General features: G+C 39.9%; 3 protein-coding genes across 3 annotated transcripts; all 3 read right to left on the bottom strand.

The window, feature by feature from the left end:
- Nucleotides 1-3,566: 3,566 nt before the first annotated feature.
- On the bottom strand, nucleotides 3,567-9,284 carry LOC148333371 (neurogranin-like). Its single transcript, XM_088301546.1, has 3 exons — nucleotides 9,107-9,284; nucleotides 7,245-7,400; nucleotides 3,567-4,180 (listed from the first exon to the last, which is right to left on the bottom strand). The coding sequence occupies exons 1-3, from the start codon at nucleotides 9,119-9,121 to the stop codon at nucleotides 4,157-4,159; spliced, it is 195 nt and encodes a 64-aa protein (XP_088157672.1). The 5' UTR covers nucleotides 9,122-9,284; the 3' UTR covers nucleotides 3,567-4,156.
- Nucleotides 9,285-12,800: 3,516 nt separating this feature from the next.
- LOC148333370 (uncharacterized) lies at nucleotides 12,801-15,820 on the bottom strand. The gene is made up of 5 exons (XM_088300834.1): nucleotides 15,425-15,820; nucleotides 15,252-15,322; nucleotides 15,073-15,116; nucleotides 13,868-14,817; nucleotides 12,801-12,861 (listed from the first exon to the last, which is right to left on the bottom strand). Exons 1-5 carry the CDS (start codon nucleotides 15,576-15,578, stop codon nucleotides 12,812-12,814), a joined length of 1,269 nt encoding a protein of 422 aa, XP_088156960.1. The 5' UTR covers nucleotides 15,579-15,820; the 3' UTR covers nucleotides 12,801-12,811.
- A 217-nt stretch (nucleotides 15,821-16,037) lies between these two features.
- LOC148333369 (uncharacterized) lies at nucleotides 16,038-18,475 on the bottom strand. Its single transcript, XM_088300835.1, has 10 exons — nucleotides 18,359-18,475; nucleotides 17,983-18,285; nucleotides 17,870-17,911; nucleotides 17,722-17,757; nucleotides 17,527-17,640; nucleotides 17,385-17,421; nucleotides 16,977-17,017; nucleotides 16,850-16,900; nucleotides 16,650-16,762; nucleotides 16,038-16,348 (listed from the first exon to the last, which is right to left on the bottom strand). Exons 1-10 carry the CDS (start codon nucleotides 18,405-18,407, stop codon nucleotides 16,217-16,219), a joined length of 918 nt encoding a protein of 305 aa, XP_088156961.1. The 5' UTR covers nucleotides 18,408-18,475; the 3' UTR covers nucleotides 16,038-16,216.
- Between the last annotated feature and the right edge of the window lie 419 nt (nucleotides 18,476-18,894).

The following is an 18,894-nucleotide window of genomic DNA, read 5'->3' as shown; positions in this document are numbered from 1 at the left end:
CACAAGTCGGATTTTGATGTAAAACCTGGATTTTTCTTTTTTTTTTTTTTCCCCCTTCTCCTGATTAATCAAGTGTGGCTCAATGGACTATTTTCACAGTGGCATTAGGATTAATAAATGATGAGTTCAACTCACATTTGAGCATTGCGTAACAACTGGAGCGAAAAGCTGCTTGAGGAAAAACAGGAAAAGTTGCTTGCTAACAAGGCTTAGTCGCCATACATGCAGATCACACTACGTAGGAAACTAAGATAAAAATGAGAGATGTAGCATGTCAGTGTAAAACAATGAGCTGGTTCTGAGCAGTGTTCATTTGGGCCTTTGAGTGATGAAAACGAGTTGCCTGCAAATTTGCCGCTAGTAACTTGACCTGTACGCATGGTGCGTTTTCATGCTCTTGTTCGCATTCCCCGGTGTGACCACCACCGACTTTTGCTCTACGTCAGGGGTGTCAAACATATGGCTCGTGGGCCAGATCAGGCCCGCAAGTGGGTTTAATCCGGCCCGCGAGAGATTTGGAAAATTCGCCAAATGGCCAATGTGAGTTGCACCCAACTATGATACATCTCTAAACTTAATTCAATAGACTTTCAGCATAAACTCAGATCTTTTAAGATGTATCTTAAAATTCAACGCGGCGGCAATGCTAAGGTGAGTTGAGCAAGTTGAACAAGGAATTCGCCTGCACATCACCATTTAAAACATCTAAAACCGTGGCTTTTTTTTTTAATTAATTTGCAATTCAACTTGACTTTGGGGTTGTGTTGTGATGCCAAATTGAATGATGAAATGTTTGTTTGTTTTTTTCATGAAAAGCTTTTGGAAATGGAAGGATTTTGCCCATCAGCAAACTTTAGGTTCAGTGACAATTAGGTTTATAATAATTGGGTATTTTTCATTCTAGTCAATTATTAAAATTAGGTTAAGTTAGGTTTCATTTGTTTTAGAGCAGGTTTATTTGTTTTTATTCTTTTGAAAATGCTACATTTCAATTTAGTTTTAGTATTTTTTGTTTTTTGTTTTTTTTAAGATGTGGTGTATTTGTTTAGGGAAATATAAAGAAAAAAATAACCACAATTGCCAAACAACAATTTGTCAAATACATTAAAAACAATGAAAAGGAAAGAGATTTTCTGAAATAATTACTTTTATAAATGTAAAATGCAGTTCCGGTTCGTTTTTTCTTTCTTAAAAGGAATGAGGACACAATAAAAAATAGATGGATTATTATTTTTTTTTTTTATTTAATTCCTTTGGAAAATATGGATAGTTGAAATTAACACGTTGAAAGTGATTGATCAGAAGTCCATTTTGGCCATGAACACATCCACTTGCTCACTACAATTTTTCCTTCCCTGCCCAGCTGTGTTTTACATCTTATACTTCTCTAATTATCTGAGAACCTTTCAGATGATCCAAAATGTTGAACTTACACAGTGTGAGGGCCGAATTGGGCGATATTTTGCTTTTCAACCCTCTGGATGATGACTCATTTGAGGGCCCTAAACAACGTGTTTTCAAACCTGTCTTTTTCTTAATTTCACTGCCACCGAGTGGGTGTGCACTTTATTGATTGTTCACCAGGAGAACGTGGCCACGGCACCTCTGGGATTGAGTAGGAGAAAAAGAGAAGTAGGTCCATGTAAAACCCATAGAGGATGCTTATCATAGCGTGGCGGAGGAGGAGGAGGAATGACAGACTGAGCAAGGAAAGAAGACTCAAATTGTCTGTCCTCTCTTCCACCTGGACACACAAAAAAAGTACGTACATGTGGTGAAAGTGGAATCTGCTTGTGAAAGTAAGCAGTACTGTGGTTTTTTTTGTGGGGGGGGGGGCTGAGTGAGAATGCATGTGTGCCGTGCTGTGCCTCAGATGTGCGTGGGCAGGCTGAGTGGGAGCACAGGGAGGCTGAAGATGCTCACGCTCGTTTCTCATAACGGGAGACTGGCTCGGCAAGTCAAGCAGAAATATTAGTGTTTAATTTGGAAGGCCATACGCAATAAACAACGGGACGGTTATTTATGAGCTTGTTGACAGCATGGATATACGCTGTAGATTCATGCATATTAGATACAGGGCACAGTTTAATAACCTGTTATTTTTAGTGCAACTGCAGAACTTGTAAGTAGAAGAACTGGGATATACACTAGTGCCTTTACATACAGTATGAGCGACCAAATCTTTTTTTTTTTGTTTGTTTTTTTTACTCACACCAGCCACTGCTCAATAAAGTGTAATTGCACATTCACTCCAGTAGTTGGCAGTGGCGTGCTTATAGCCCATTGTGCGCAGCGAGTATTAACTCTACGGTGTAGGTTTCGTTTTGCAACGAAAATGCTATTATTTGTAGTTGCGGCGGAGAGTGGGTGGTGGGGTGGGGGCGCGATTTATTTATTTTTTGCTGGGGGCGGCGTAACAAAATAATTGAGAAGCACTGCCCTTAATTTAACGTGGTTATCTTTTTTATTTTATTTATTTATTTTTATTTAATGTCACTAACAAACAGCCAGGGGTCTCAAAATATGAGTGTGTCTTTTTTTTTTTTTTTTGGGAAAGTTCACATTTTTAGTTTCATCCTGAAATTTGACTTGAAACATAAACTGCACCGCTACACTTTGTGAGTAATAATATATGTGTAAAGGCTGATTAAATCTCTTAGAATTATGCACGTAGCCTTGACAGAGAACCTAGATAAACACAAAATAGGAAATTGTACAAAAAGCATCATATTACCTTCAAAGATGACACTTTCCAGAATAATGAGCCTCCTTGGGCTTGCAAGAGTGACCTACTTCCAAAAGAAACTCAAGTCCTGCAACGACACACTTCACAACTTGCATATATATCTTTTTTATTCTAAAAAAATTCCCTTGTGAACTTCAAAAGACTCAACGTCTCTCCAAATAAAATATTTAAATGAATAAAGTTGAAAACAGACCTTTGACCACCAACAGATCAGTGATACTTAATGTGTGGTATGAGCGGTACATGTGCTCCCTCAAGTGGTAAAAGAATCGCTGCCCAAGTACAATTCAGCAGGGTTTAACTATTTAGTTTTAACTAACATTGAGTACAATGACAATAAAGGGATTTCTAATATTCTAATATTCTAACCTGTACGTTCCCAACTTTAAAGCGCAGTGTTGATGTACAAACAGTGCATAATGTTAAAGTTCCAAACTCTAATGTTAAATATACTTTTAAGGTATATACTTGGTCTTGTTGTTTTTTTTGTTTTTCAGGAACACTTAGTCCTACTATGCTACAATTGTATTTTAATGTTGGTGTAACTAACTATATTCATATTTTTGGAACAGCAGCAGTGATTTTATATATTAGATTTTATTTCCATTTGAAATTCGCATTGCTAAGTGCTACCTCCGGTTTAAGATATGTGATTTTATTTTGAAAGCAAACTTCCTGTTTCGTAAAGTTCGCACGGAAGGTAACTTAACGAAGAGTAAAAGATGACAAATGCTAGCAACGACCGTATGCTAACTGTTCAAGCAATTTAGATTTGTAGAAATTTCAACAAAACAACAACAAACAAAAAAAAAGTAGAAGCTACTTTTTTAGGAGATATTTTTCCATCTTTAATGAATTTAGCGAGTCAATGGATAAATATTAAGATACAAGCATGTAATAAAAAGAAAATGCACAAACCACCAACAATATAAGCCACACGGGTCTACTGCTGATGCACACAAGGTTTCTACACAAAAATAAGACCTGTTATGCATTTCGAGGACATTCATTTTCACATTCACAGATTATCTAAAACTAGCACACAACCAGAAGTTTCACAAGTATCACAAGTACATGCAGTGAGGTGCCAATTCTGGGTCAAAGACATCTGTGCTGACTGAAGACTGCTGGAGAAGCACAAGTGCTAAAATAAAAAAATAAAAAAAACAACTAATCCCACAAACAACACATCCTGAAATTATTCATTTTCTACCGGTAATTTATGTTGAAGAAGAAGAAAAACAGGAGACTCCTGTGTTAAATAGGTGCGCCTGAAAACCAACTCAGCCAGCTTGTGCCAGCCAACCATACTTGCTTGCTACGTTGCTTCGCCTTTCCCACTTCTCTCTTTCGTCATCCAGGCCAGGACAGGACGCCGTCACTGCTCTGGCACAGCTGTGTCATCGCTCTCTACTGCCCTCCATCCTCCTGTCTCTAAAAAGAGAAACAGGCGAGTGGACTTGAAGTATGTCAGAGCACCAACAGAACGGCCGCTGTTCGTTATCAAGGTCAAAGGTTACAGTGGTTGTTTGGTGAAAAACACAAACACAGATGAAGTTATCAAATAGAAAACAAAACATTCTGACACAATCGTTAAATTCTTACATTAGGGCTGCTTTATTTTTTTCTTCCTTTTTTTTTTTTTTACACCGATACCAGTACAATTGCTCAAATCTTCAATACTCACCGATACCAAGTAACCGACACCACTAGTACTTTTATATATTAAATTTCTATTCAACCAATGAGAACATTAAAAAAAAAAACTCTTTTACTGTCTAAGAGCCTCTATAGTATTTGACTGCAGTTCTTTCACCAGCAGATGTCAATATCACTGAAACTTTGAAGCTTCAAACCATTTGGAACCCATTGCTTCAAATGGTTAAGTGGTTCATAAAAGCTTCATTTGCCCATCACTACAAATTGCTTACCTAAAAGCTAAATCAATATAACGTAACAGTCATTGGAGTAAAGGTTGTATCACAGTGGACGTACAGTATGTACTCTAATTGTTTAAAGATAAATAATAGCACCAAGGAAAGATTGAGGTCTACGTTGAGAAATTTGACACAGACAAAAGATTAAACGTGATCTAATCTGATTTAAACAGATAAAAATACTGCAAATTATCAACATGTTATGCATATGTTACGTTGTACATAATGCAATTTCATGTCGACGTGTTCAAGTTATGCAACTAACTTGCATAATAGATAACCTCTATGGCACAAATGAACCCCTCATTGCACTATATGCACCTTCACTGCATTATAATATAATTATTAACACCAGCACATGTTCATATAGTACATGCTTCATCACTTCGAATGTTATATTACATACCCTTAACTTATTTTCAACTCCATGTTTTGTTTTGTTCATTCTGTGTATGTCTTCATGCTGGAGTCACTTTCTTTACAGTGTTTTCGACCCAAGCGACAGGTGACCAAAAAAAGTGATGGTGTTGTGAAAAGGGGGTCTCCCCCAGAGGGAGGTGTTTGGCAGGCTCCGGATTCAATCTGACAGGTTCATTAATTTTGCTTGGCCCACTGAAGCATACACTATGTCTGATGCACCTGCAGCTATAAATACATCCCTTACATGGAGCCACCAAGTGGGTTAGACGCCACTAGTAGTAGAGCCTGCTTGCTCTGTACTTGATCAAGAGTGGGGTCATTTTCCCTATCCTGCCAACTAAGTTTTTATAGTCCTCTGAGGGCCATGCTGAAGATTTGATATGAAAAATATGATCCATGTCGTTGGTGCGAGTTTCGACTAGTCCCATCAGGGGTTTCAACAGTTTGTCACTTGCGCATGTTTTGTTATTGTTTGTGTGATGTAATGGTGCTAAATTTGTGTTTGCGACTGTGTTGCAACTTTACGGTAATTCAGTATCACAATTGTCTCGCGAGACCTCCGCGAGACAATCGTGACACCGAGTTACCGTAAAGTTGCAACACAGTCGCAAATACATATTGAGCACCATTACATTACAGTTTGTCTGGAATCAAACCCACGCCATATACACAGACGTCAGCAGAAAGTACCACCTGACTACAGTGGTGTCTTGAGATACAAGTCTAATTTGTTTGATGACTGTGCTTGTAACACCGCATTGAAATGAATGGAAACAACACTTTTGAAATGCGTTTTCATTGAGTAAAACAATGCTCCATAATATTGTACTTTATAAAAACTGAATAAAGAATAAAGTATGTGTGTCATAATTCATTGCGACAGAGCGGCTTCTTCTGTTATATGCACCTTGGCCACGTGGAGGCAGTATAGTACTGCTCTACAGCTATGATTGGAGACGGTCACGACTAAGGTAAGCAAGATACGGTAATATTAGTGATTTTTTAAACAAATTATTCACAAATTATGCTTCGGAGCAGTGTTATATTGTCTGTTTGCGTGGGTTAATTCACCATTTGAGTTCAAATATACATTTGTTGGTAATAACACTCCGACTTCGATGCCATTTGTTAGCCCAGCTATGCATTGTATGTTAGCATTAAGCTAAGCAAACTTCCCATTCGCAATGTTATTGTTTAAAAAAATGTGAATTTATAAATGTAAACTTCAACTGGGTGTGGTGCGAAACAGCTTGAAATCTCTTCTTTTTTTATGACAAGTTGCTCACTGACTGACAAGCTTGTTGTAAAAGTTGAACTCCCGGCATACAGCGCGTTTGCACTTTAAATGTTTTGCTTGCAAATCAGAGGAAAATTAATAAATAAATAAAACAATTAAAAAAAAAAAATTATAAAAAAAGGCTCACACTTCCACAAAAAAATGAAGTCAGGTCACTTGTACCTCAATGTAGCACAATACCAATCTAAGAAATATAACTCATATGCAAATGTTCATTTGCAAGTGAAATTTGGGGTTTAACAATTGTGTGCTCAGCCCAACTTAAAGCTCTCTCAGGTTGCCTCCCACTTTTTCATATCTTTGCTTGCCAATACAACCACAAAAACAAGCGCAACCTTTTTTTTGCATTTTTATCAGTCTCCTCAGGAGAGCGGCGACCTCTCTGACTGTTTGCTCGATTAACATTTCAATTCTCTAAATTACAACTTTAATGTCTCTCTGGTGATTGAGCAATGTGTGGAAAAGCAGGTTCATTTATCACGGCTTTGAGAGTGAGGAGTCAGTCGGCTTCTGCTGGAGCCCCTATGGGGTAATTAAATGAGTCACTCAATTATGCATTGCCTTAATCACACATAACATAACGCAGAGGGTGGGCTCTAATTGGTGCAATTTATTATGCGGGGCTTGGTCTATGATGCAACACGTGAAATAAGTAAATAACTGTGACATCGCCAGGTATTCAATTTGATGCCTTTAAATAAATTACTTCTCTTCAGACATATTCAGTTGAATTGTTCTACTGTGATTGCAAATTTCAAATTTAGCCTCATAATTAATAAGGCAGTCTCCTGTTAGTTAATATAGGAGCAATACTTGGTCAAAGTCATAACGCTCGACACCTCACCTCCTCTCCTTCTGCTTTGTCCTCCGGCTTCATCTTCTTACGGGTCATGTGGCCACGGAAGCCGGCCTGGATCTTGGCGGCTGCCCTGTTGGCTTCAGGGTCATCCAGCGGGATGTCCATGATGTCCTCTTCCTCTTGGGGTCTACTGCGTTCTTCCTGCTGAGAGGACCATGCCATGATGGAACATTAAACGCTGGATTTTTATGATGATAGCGAGAGATGTGTGCTGAGTGGTTATGCCAAAGAGGTCAGTAACCCAGCTTGAATTTTTCTCTCCATTTCTCCTCTTCATATTATGTGTGACTGAGTTGGCCTACTTGCAGTGTAACGCGTTGCCATTTTCTCAGTTTTCAACAGGATTTGTTGTTAAGATTAATCATCAGAATAATCAGAAACAACATTTAGTGCACATCATGAGCTGTATTCAAAATTGTGCTTTTACAGATACTACAATAATATTGATTGGAGCTCTCAGAGAGTATTGTTGATCGTTCACGTCGCAGTTCGTCAGGGTTCGTTCAATGTCGCAAATGTTTTCCCAGACTGTCTTTCAGTGCCCGTTTGAGATGCTTCAGTCCCTCTGCATCAACAAACGCTTGATTCAGCAAATGCTTCAGAGAGAGATAAAGCTTTTCCCGTACCGACTTCACGTTGCTCAAAGATCACAAGTGGAAGATTATGATGCTCGGAAATCTAAAATTGGTTGAATAGCTTCACCACTCTCCGAAGGATCCGCCTAATCGAGCTTTTGTTGATGCTGATTGTTGTCCAGATACGTTCCCTGGCTTTGAGCGAATGCCTCCTCTATGAGTTGGGTGCTTGCTGTGTAATTTAGAAAAAAAAACAGATCCTGTTTTTGAAAAACTTGACATGATAAGGGCGAATTGTAAAACATTTTCTTTCAATGTAGTTTCAATAGCGACTTTTGGAAAAGCTTGTATTCGAAATAATCTTTCAGTAGGATGCAGTGCCGCAACCACAATGATAAACATTCATTTTAACAATTTTAATACATCTCTGCATGAAATAACGGCACTCGATTAACATTCAATCCATAAAACATACATATACGTTTTCAAAAACGTAGCCCCCGCCTCCCAAAGACGTATTTATACGTCTTAGCCTTTCTTTTTTGCGTCATAGCTCCATTTGAAGCACAGTGTATGTGTTTTTGAGAAAATATTGCATTTGAAAGGAAACATAATGGATGTGATTCATCTAAGAAATTATGGAGATACAAATTAAAATAAAAAAGTTATGGCTCTGGACCCTGGCATTGAAAAAGAATGACCCTGAAAAATGACAACCGCATCCATCTCCTTCAGCCAGCATCCAGTGTCCCGAAGGAGACATGGTGGGAGGTAGAGAAATTTTGCAAAGTGTCAGCAGCATGTCCCCGGGAGCTGTTGACAACTTATGCAAACCTCCATTCAAATTCTGTGGCGCAAACACCCAAAGCATTGCTGAGGGAATCAGATTGACATTTTCACACAAAGCGAGCCCATCGTCGCCCAACTGCAGCACGTCTCCGGTGTAACACCCTCCAACGTAGGAGGACCAGCACCCACCTGTGCAGCCAACACTCATTAGCCTCTGTGTCTGACTGCTCACTGAAGCTGCCAGCTCTGGGAGAAAGAAGCAAACCACTGAGTGGGATTGTGCCGCCTAAACGCACCATGTGACACAATATTTTAAAACACTTGTGATGCAAAGCTCATGCAATCCACTTATGATGAAAACTGCATAATCGGACAATGCCGTCGAATTGCTCCTGTCAAAGTTCAACAAACGGTTAAGCGACTGCGTCAGCCTGCAAAGCTGCGCGCAAAAACTAAGAAAGTTCACATGAAAATGTTACTCACATTGTGGCAGTCCATTGTCTTAACTTTTCAGAGATGACTTCGGTCTTGGGGTGGCCCTAATGAGTCACTGTCGCTCTCTGGAAGTCACTCTGCTTATATACAGATGCCTCACTGGCTCTTACTAACAATCATTGCATGCTCGGTAACATTCGCTCATGAAGAGAGAGAGAGAGCGAGAGAGAGAGAGAGACACTCGTCGAGGGAGGGAGTGTTGGGGGTAGACCGACCTCCTACAAGCATGTCAGCATGTGTTCTGTCCTTTCAGCCTCATTAAGGCTGCTGACGTTCATATTCCTGATACAGACTCTTAAGTAATGTACTGCCATTGACGGCTTAAGACGTCATTTTTTTGTACTGAAGCAGTGAAACATGCATCCATGTCAACTTATACATCCGTCTGGCATCGTGCATAGCTACAGGCGAACGGCGGCGAAGAACAAATCCGAATGCAGAAACGCGCATCAAATAATCATCTCAAACTTGCAATCTTGGCTAGTAACAGTGCAAAAATAAAACCAGCGGAGTTGCGCTGGGCGGTGTTATAAATGCATTAAAGGCAGCGTGAGCTAACAGCCTTCTCCATCCCTCTGATCCCAGCTGGTGAGGACGCCCACACGCCACTGCCAGCCTCAGAGACAAGATGCAGGGGCAGAGAAACAGCCATTAATCTGAGTTCCATCTCTCGCGCGCGTTCTTCCACTGCTGCTTTGTTAAATGATTCCCACGGTAACTCAGCCTCACGCTTGAGTTTTCTCTGATGACTCAAATTCAGTTTACCTTCATCAAATCATGAGGCAGCCAATTATGACGACACCCCCCCCTTGACTCCATTGTGAGTAGTTGTAAGCAACGAGTTAAGGTAGTTGTAGGAGTACAGCTGATTTTGCACGTTCGTGGGGTGGAAAGCTTGTCAAACGGCACAAAATTGCGTAAAGAGTCAAACAACAAGCAAAGTGCGGGCTATTAAAGTCTGATTACTACTACACACCATGCCTGGCAACAATCAACATCACCATCTCGTATTCATTCCATGACAAGAACGCAGGATGAGTAGCGAGGCGTTACCATGGCAACATTCTCAGCAACTCTTCCTACTCCACCACTGTACTCGATTGAAGGCGCACTCGCCAGGTCCAGGCAAATCAGACGAAGGGGGCCAAGTGCGATTTTTGCCGCCGACTCCAGATGATGATGGACATCTCAATCAAGACTCAATCTGTGAGCGGCAGCAGCGGCGCCGCTCAACTCGGCGCCATTAGGAATGAAGAGAATTACGTTAATGTGACCACGAAAATAGTGAGTGTTCAAATAGTGAGGCGCTGATTAATGATACTTGAACGTTGCTACATATTCACAGTGTGTTAAAGATGAGCTAAAAATGGTGTAAAGTTGCTGAAGCTCGCACTCAACGAGCACTTCAGCACCTTATCAGCTTTGAGACAAGAGTACAGTAGTTTACGCTTACTAAAATAATGGAGAAATGGATGTTTATTACCATTTAATAACAACAACCATTTTGAATCAAAATGCAGCGCCGATGTAAAGTGCTGGTGAGCAAAGTATGGCCCACGGGCTACATACGGCACACACCGTTCTTTATTGCGACCAACAGAGAACAATGAAAAAAAAGAATGATGCGTTGAATTTATTGAATTTTATTTTGTCTTCTGTTTTACAAAATTAAGTAAAGTCACCCGTAACTTTTTTCAGTACATTTATATTATCAAGAGTCATGTAATATTTATTGCATGAATTTTACACCCTTCCCCCACTAAAAAAAATCAGTTAATTAAAACATTCATTAATTTCTATGTATTCTATTCATTTATATATTCAAATGATTTAATTAGCTTATTGTAAATCACAGGCGTCAAACTTTGTACTGCTGCACGTTTTAGATTTACGTGATCAGCTTATCAGCAAGTAACATCCATGTAACATGTATTTTAATTTGTTATATTAAATTATCGGTTCATTCATTTGAATTGTAAATAGCATTTGGCATTGTTACTATAAAACTCAACTTTCACATATTTTCCATATATATTTTAAATATTTTTTTTCCGCTTGACCTCACTCTTAATGTCTATTTAAAAAAAAAAAAAATCAAATGAGGCCTTTGGAACAATTTATAATAAAGGTCTTGTTTTGGATCTTTTGACAGAAGATTTTACATGTGAACCTAATGTCATCTCTGGTTGATTAAAAAAAAAAAAAACTGTGAAAATGAACTCATGCATTCTAAATAGGCTGACTCAGTCACACAGCATATGATAAGAGGACAAACGGAGAGAAAAACTGAAAGCAATGTGGGTGAGTGTAACCACGAAGCGTGCATCTCTTTCTCAATCAGAATAAAAAAAACACGTGTGCCATCATGCCATGGTCCTCTCAGCGGGGGGGACGGGCCTGGCCACGGGAGAAAGAGGACAGCATCAACTCCTGGGCTTTCTTGGCAAGATCTAGGTGGACTTCCATGGTCACATGACACGGAAGAAGATGGAAACTGAAGGACAAAAGTGCTGCGTCACGCATATTCCACATATGTAATATTAATCAAAACGCTGTGTTTCGAAAAGTAGAATTGCGTAGAACATAATCTTGCGAATAATTCTTTGGGGTTGACGTACCCTTTAAAGGGCATCATGCACAAGTAACGTTTTTTGCCAGTAACGTACTTCACTTATTATATTGCTGCAAACATTTACAACCCAAGTCGAAAGCTAGCTTAATTAGTTCATGCCTTTTTTTTGTACTTTTAACAACAAGCAAGGTATATAAATACTAAGGGACAAAGTATTGCAAAACAATCAAATGTTCTGCCTGTAATTTATTTATTTGTTGTGTTAGGACTATCAAAATTAAATTGGCAACTCTGGAGATTTATTAAAAAAAATAAGTTAAATATTTTAATTTAATTCATTATTTTTTTAATTTAATTTTATTGACTTCAAAAATAATTTGCCAAATCCAAATATAGATAAAGAGCTATTATTTAATCATATTTTTTATATTATTTATAAAAAAAAATTTCGGTGAACGCATGACAATGACACGTCATAGAACAACGCGCGACTCTATTTAAAAAGATATACCAGTAAATAATTAATGACCCCAACTCGAGCCGAGCCCCCGAATTGTTTTGCGTGATTAATCCAGTGCATAACAGAGTGACTCTTAATTACCACAAAGCTGATTGAATCCTCGCTCTCAAAGCGCTGATAAACGAGACGCTGTTAAGCACATATTGTTAAATTAATAAAACACCCCCGATAACGAGTAATTACAGTTTGAATAATCCTTTTCTCCGCGCAAGGCGAAGCAGCTTTATTTATGTCCACGTTTCATACGCGAGGCAACTCAACATGCTTGTAGTGTATTAAAGATAATTAGCGCTAACCTCAGACCACCCTGAGTTTTAAGAATCACAACTTTAGAAAATATAGGACTTTCTGTTGTTATTTACTACTGCTTGTGTATATATCCAATAACTTTTTTAAATGTATGGTATAATTGGTTGTAATTCCTAAGATTAGTTTTGGAAAACACTTCAACATAAGTCTTGATTGTGAATCAGTGCCAATCAAAATTGTTTTCTTTGTAAAGACATAATTCGTAAACTTACTTATTCAAATGTATGCTAAGTTTTGAACATGTCAATTTGTCATGATTAAAAACACCCGAAACACATTACCTCATCTCCTTCTAATCACTGGGTTCTAGTGCAGCCTCTGGTTGGTTATCAGCCGCTTCACCTGGAATTAAGAGGGGAGCTGATTGTTTGTTGTTTGTTCCCCAGTCATTGACTCACTTTTGTGAAAATTGCTTTCATTAAATCAGTGGCGGGCCGTGCATTTCATTCGTAGGCCTTCAGTGAAGTCATACTTAGTCCGACTTGAATAAATCCCTCTCATATTACCAGCATTAATGTCACCACGGCTGGAGAAATAATATACAGACACACACGTACGCACTACTGGGTGTTGGATGAACTAGCTTCTCTTGAAAGGTCCGTCTTGAAAATGGCTTTGCAAGTGTATCTGCAATTAAATCCACAATTTTCCCTCCTATGGCCATTGTGGTTTAAAAAAGGTGAGAATATATTTTTGAGTATCAAACGGTCGCCAGTTACGACTTTCAGGCAGGTGTGTTGATTCTGCATAGCGCTGCCCCCTCACGAGTGAGTATCCAATCACAAGCCGTGTTCATCACCTTCAACACAAATCCAGCGAGAAGGCCTTACTGTCATCAACTCGTGAGCTGATTGGCTATCGCAACTGTAAAAGCTCCCTTGCTAAACACAGAACAGACTCCCAAATAGTGCATGCTAGTGATGGGTAAATGAAGCTTCAAATCTGCTTCATGAAGCAGTTGTCGTATTTTTGGACTCCTGTAGATGGCACTCTCTGATCAACATTGGGCTGAAAGCACACTGACTTGCCATTTTTTTAAATCCTTAATTTAAACCTGATCTAGAGGACTCAAAAAATCCAACTGTCTCATGAAGCAGATGTGAAGCTTCATTTTCCCATCACTAGTGCGTGCAACTGATATTATGAAATCTGCCCAACGACACAAGCCAGCTGAATTCTGATTGGATAAGAACGCTCACCTAAAAATAAAACACTAGGATATAATATGACATCAATGTGAAGAATATGATCATGATTTCTTGATTATGTTAGACTAGCAGAGAAGGCCTTGACCTCCCACCACTGCATTAAATGTGCCCTGCATTTAGTCCAAACCTTCAAAAATTACCTTCTGTTTGCTCATTGTTGGTGACATTTTGCTCCCCCTCCGTTTCAGGCTCATCTTTGCCTTTCTCTTCCTGAGCCAGCATCTCTGAAACCTCCTCTGGACCTTCTAGACCTTCTGGACCTTTCTCTTCCTGATTCTGCATCTCTGAAACCTCCTCTGGACCTTCTAGACCTTCTGGACCTTTCTCTTCCTGATTCTGCATCTCTGAAACCTCCTCTGGACCTTCAGCTTCTGGCTGCTTTTCCACGTCGTCACTTTGCTCAGCCTGTGGCATCTCCACAGAGTCATCCTCAACAGTGGAATTTTCTGTTGGTTCAACGCTGCTGTCCAAATTTTCTTCTGTAACAGCCGATTGATCCGCTTCCTCATTTGGAGCCTCGGTTGCCGCTCCTTCCTCCTCATGTGGCTTTTCGGCTTGATCTTCAGCTTCTTGTTTCTCATCGAGGGTTTCGCTTTGAGGTTGTGCTTCTTCGGTTTCTTCTGTCTCTTCTTTGGGGCTCTCCTCATCAGCAACCTGTGAATTTTCATCAACTGTGACATCCTCTGTAGTTGTCTCCGGTTCTTCAAGCTCTGCAGCTTTCATCTCAGTTTCCACTTCAGCGTCGCCTTCAGTGGCCTCCTCTGCGTTCCCTTCAGCGTCCTCCTTGGCACCCCCTTCAGCCATTTCTTGAGCCTCTTCCTGAGCATCTTCTATAGCCTCCTCCTGAGCCACTTCCTCGGCATCTTCCTTTGACACTTCCTGAGACTCTCCAATGTCAGTGCTCTCTTCTCCCCCTGAGACGTCACTTTGTGTCTCAGACTGAGTCACATCCTGAGCTTTCTCGCTTTGAGCCTCAGTTTGAGCCTCAGTTAGGTCAACTTGATCAGAAGTTGCTGCTGAGACTTCAAATTGTGTGTACTCTGATGTCTGAGCAGCCACTTCTTCAGTTTGTAGCTCAGGTGTTTTTTCTCTGAAAAAAAAAAAAATAATAATCACAACATGTAGGTTTGCACTCTTCTGACAGACGGTAAAAATGTTACTTAAATATTACCTATACCCTGGATAAAAGTTTGTTCTAGTAAAATTAACCCAGTTAAAATGAGAGAGAGAGCGAGAGAGAGCGAGAGAGCGAGAGAGAGAGAGCGAGAGAGAGAGAGAGAGAGAGAGAGAGAGAGAGAGAGAGAGAGAGAGAATTCTGCTTTAAGGGTACAAAAAGTAAACTAACTCAGAAACGGGGGCTTCTGTTTCAGGCCCCGCTTGAGGAACATCCTGCAGAGGAACAATACAACGTCACAGTTAGTGCAAAAGATTTGCAGGCAGCACAGGCACACACACACAGAAGCCTGAACAGCGAGATGGAAGGTGACATCAATCACAGCCGACGTTGATTTAGCACCAACTGGCCTGAAATGCACGGTCGCTGTCAAATCGATCTTCCAGACTGGCAGCCCACTCAGTTGGGTCCACGCCACTACCTGCAAACCAGAATAAGTAAGCACTTGCACATCGCTTCATTGTGCTGCTGTGACACTCCAGGGCGAATAAAGCCAATGCACACATCTAAAGTTTCTTATTACCTTCTCGTTGGCCGAGAAGACGCTTGAAGTAGAGGGCGGCATATTTGGGAATGTCTCCAGGTTGGTCGCGTAGAATTTCTCGGACCAGGCCTTCGAGGACAGCGCCAAATCCCCGTGGGATCCTCAGGTGGGTGTTGCAGAAAGGCACCGACATGTCGAGCACTCGTTTAGGCAGGAAATCCAGCAGATATATTTTTGTTGGGGAAGTTAGCTCGCGAAAACTTTGTCCATGAGGCGCTGAAGCTAAGCGGCTAGCACTTGAAAGTTATAAAATGTCTGTCTGGCACCGTCCCTCTTGGTTATATCCCTGTTTAAATTATATTTATGTCGACTAATTTTGACGATTTAGAAGCACCGTGACCTAGCGTGAGGCGGTGCGTTTAAGACGAAATTGTTGTTAACTGTTGCCAAGCAACTTTTGGAACTACGGGAAGTGACAAGGGTCAAATCTCATCGGGCACTTTAATTCTCTCACAAAAACGAAAGTCAATTTCAAAATTACTGTTGATACTGCGCTACCCAAAATGTCCTTTGACTTAAATTAGGCAACTTTATTTCTTTCCATGTCGTTTTACATGAAATACATGATATATAACCATATGGCATTTATGCTAATAGCATGTTGACATTAATAATTCAATACAATAAATAGGCAAGTATAGATTGAGATACCTGAAAAATTGCTTACGATATGCTATCTATCTATCCATCCATCCATCCATCAACAAGTACAGAAAACAGAACTCAAATCTTTTTCTTCTTGCAGATGATGGTTGCTCACGTCTTCACAAGTCAGGCGTACGTGATGACTGCGTACTCTGAGTTGGTGCTCAGCTTGCGGCTGACCTCTCTGTGCTGCGGGAGGTGAAGCCTGTCAGCTGAGCGCGAGGCCTGTAAGTGACCCCTCGATTCGCAGCCTCGCCCCTGAAAAAGAGCAAGAGAGTGACTATTGCATGTGCGCGAAAATGAAGTAATTCACACTAATAATAGTATTGACAGTGGATTCATAGTTGTTCGTCTGCTGTGTTGTTTTTTTTTTTTCCGTCAAGTCAGGTTTATCAGGATTGCATTTGCAGTATAGTATGTCTTACTTCATTTTTTTAAAATGATGTCAGGTACATTTTGAGAGTGTTTTTTTTTTTTTTTTTTTTAAATGATCTTCCAAACCTGAGTAGGTTTTCATGTAACGTAAAAGGTAAATATCTTATAGAGTCTCTTGACTTACCTGTTGTGAGTCGTCTGTTGCCAAGTAGCTGACCTGAGTGAGTTCTGGTGTACTCACACCTCTGACTGAAATCATGATTTCGGCATATGGAACCTCACTTGGACTCTCATTGTCTGCATTGAAAGAGTATTTTGTTTGGTAACAAGTTTATCCTCCGTCAATGTATACTTCTGAAATTGTCGTTGTGGGCAAGATTTCACCTTGTGAGGTAACCCTTAATGCCAGATGGTCGTTATGGGATGCAGATGAATCTGGGCAGAATAAAAGAATGGTAAATACCGGACTTTCATTTCATGCGTTAAAATCTTTCATTTAATAAACGGTTACCTTTCATGGGTGAGAAAACAACTCGGGAATGTAGCGGTGAACTGAGAGTGGAGTAAACAAAAGAATACAAATCTCAAAATCCTGATTAGGCAATATTATATAGCAGGGGTGGGCAAACTTTTTGATTGGCCGGCCACAATGGGTTCTAAAATTTGACAGAGGAGCAGATGGATGGAGTGTTTTGGTCACCTCACCTCATCGGAGAAAAAAAAATTCATTTAATTTTAAATGAAAGTGAACAAAAGCATTATATATGCCTTTGAAAAACCACAGTATTTAGAAAATAAAACATTAACAATTAATTTTTTTCAAGCTCGGCGGGCCGGATTGAAACGTTTAACGGGCCGCATGTGGCCCCCGGGCCGTAGTTTGCCCACACCTGTTATATAGCATAATGTAAAAACTAACCTAGATCTGGACATATCACCATCGTCACCATCATCCCCTGGAATGTGTCAAAATATGGACGTCAGATAAAATTGTGTTCAAATATCCGATTTATTTATTTATTTATTTTTTTAACAAATTTTATTTTGCTCGTCATACTTACCATTCCTGCTGCATTTATTGTGGTTCACACATAAGTAAATGACCAGTGCCGTCAGCACCAAGACCACAGCGAGGGAAAAGGTTGCCAAGACTTGAATTTCTGTAACTTGCCATACTTCCAGGGGAAGGAAAAAAAAAAATCATACTTCATTGTTAATGAATTTGAATATTTGATATTTCACAAGTGATATCTCACCTCCGTTTGAATCTCTTGGCTTAACAGTAGTAGGCACTGTGAATGAAAATCACAGTTTGTGGTGATAAAAGAAATGTGTTATGTAAATAAGAGCATTTTATGAATTACTCAGTATGTACATGAGAGATTCACCATTTTTACTACTTACTATTACTCGGAGCAACTGTCCATGTTCGGGCACTTGTCTGAGCTGAAAAACAAACCGTGCATGTTTCAAATTCAGTCTCTCTATTACGTCAAACATATCGTAGCGGTTCGTACCTTTTACATTTAGAGAGACAACATGCTCTGTTTTTGTTCTAAGATCCGGGTCATCTGTCGCTTGGGTGTAACAAGTGTAGTTGTGCTCGAGATCTCGCATGGAAACGGTAGGCAGGTGCAGAGTTACTCGGCAAGAGTCGCGGCTTACGTCGCCAAGGCAGACCGAGTTATCGGACGCTTTTCTCCAACAGCCGCGAACAAATCCATCAGAGCAGTTGTAATGGCATTTTAGTGTGAGGGATTGCCCCAATGTTACAGTCTTCAACTCAAAGGTCACTTTGGTGTCCATGCAGCACACACTGTCTTTAAAAAAAAAAAAAAGAGAATTATTTGTGACAGGACGTCATTTGTTCTCGGAAAAGACAATCAATGTTACCTTTGGTCATACGTAGATAAAAAAGCGTTAAATACAATGGGATCAACATTGTTCTTCACATTCAATCCTGATCAGCGCAGCTTTTCAAAACGCTTTCGATATGTTGCGCTCATTTGCAGCCGTCTCGAAAATATATTGCCAAGCCCACACCCATCCAACCACAGGAAGCAGCGTGTGTGAAGCTGTTAGACAATAACTTTCCATTTGTCGCAGCTGTTGCATTGGAACGGAAAGTTGAGAATGTTCGGATGACGAGCTCGTCATCAAAGATGATGTGCCAACAATAAACCCACTCATTGATATTTAAAGGCACTAAAAAACTGTCGTCAAGTTAAAAAAAAAAAAAATCTTTCGATAAATGATGCAATAGATGGAGATGTGGTTTACAGTACGTCTGCAGAAGCACGGCTGAAGCTCATTCAAACAACAGGATGTGCCTGATGTTAATCTTTAAATCATAAATGCCCACGGTTGAAACGACAACATCTGTCGTCCATCTTTCTAAGCTGATTTTTAAATTTTTTTTTTTCATTTTT

Source organism: Idiotropiscis lumnitzeri, chromosome 7 (assembly GCF_059441095.1).
Source record: "Idiotropiscis lumnitzeri isolate Australia: NSW breed Sydney's pygmy pipehorse chromosome 7, RoL_Ilum_1.0, whole genome shotgun sequence".
Lineage (NCBI taxonomy): Eukaryota > Metazoa > Chordata > Actinopteri > Syngnathiformes > Syngnathidae > Idiotropiscis > Idiotropiscis lumnitzeri.
This window is presented reverse-complemented; position numbering and strand designations above follow the sequence as displayed.

Bases quoted from the DNA above. Each gene is read 5' to 3' on its own strand.
- LOC148333371 (XM_088301546.1), bottom strand. The intron at 4,181-7,244 runs GTGAGGTGTCGA...TTCTCTTTTTAG, and splicing joins ACAAAGCAGAAGGAGAGGAG to AGACAGGAGGATGGAGGGCA.
- LOC148333370 (XM_088300834.1), bottom strand. From the start codon at position 15,578: ATGTCGGTGCCTTTCTGCAACACCCACCTGAGGATCCCACGGGGATTT. The intron at 15,323-15,424 runs GTAATAAGAAAC...TCTGGTTTGCAG, and splicing joins TCTTCTCGGCCAACGAGAAG to GTAGTGGCGTGGACCCAACT. The intron at 15,117-15,251 runs GCCAGTTGGTGC...GTTCCTCTGCAG, and splicing joins ACAGCGACCGTGCATTTCAG to GATGTTCCTCAAGCGGGGCC.
- LOC148333369 (XM_088300835.1), bottom strand. From the start codon at position 18,407: ATGTTGATCCCATTGTATTTAACGCTTTTTTATCTACGTATGACCAAA. The intron at 17,912-17,982 runs GTACGAACCGCT...TTTGTTTTTCAG, and splicing joins TGTCTCTCTAAATGTAAAAG to CTCAGACAAGTGCCCGAACA. The intron at 16,349-16,649 runs GTAAGTCAAGAG...GCTCTTTTTCAG, and splicing joins CAACAGACGACTCACAACAG to GGGCGAGGCTGCGAATCGAG.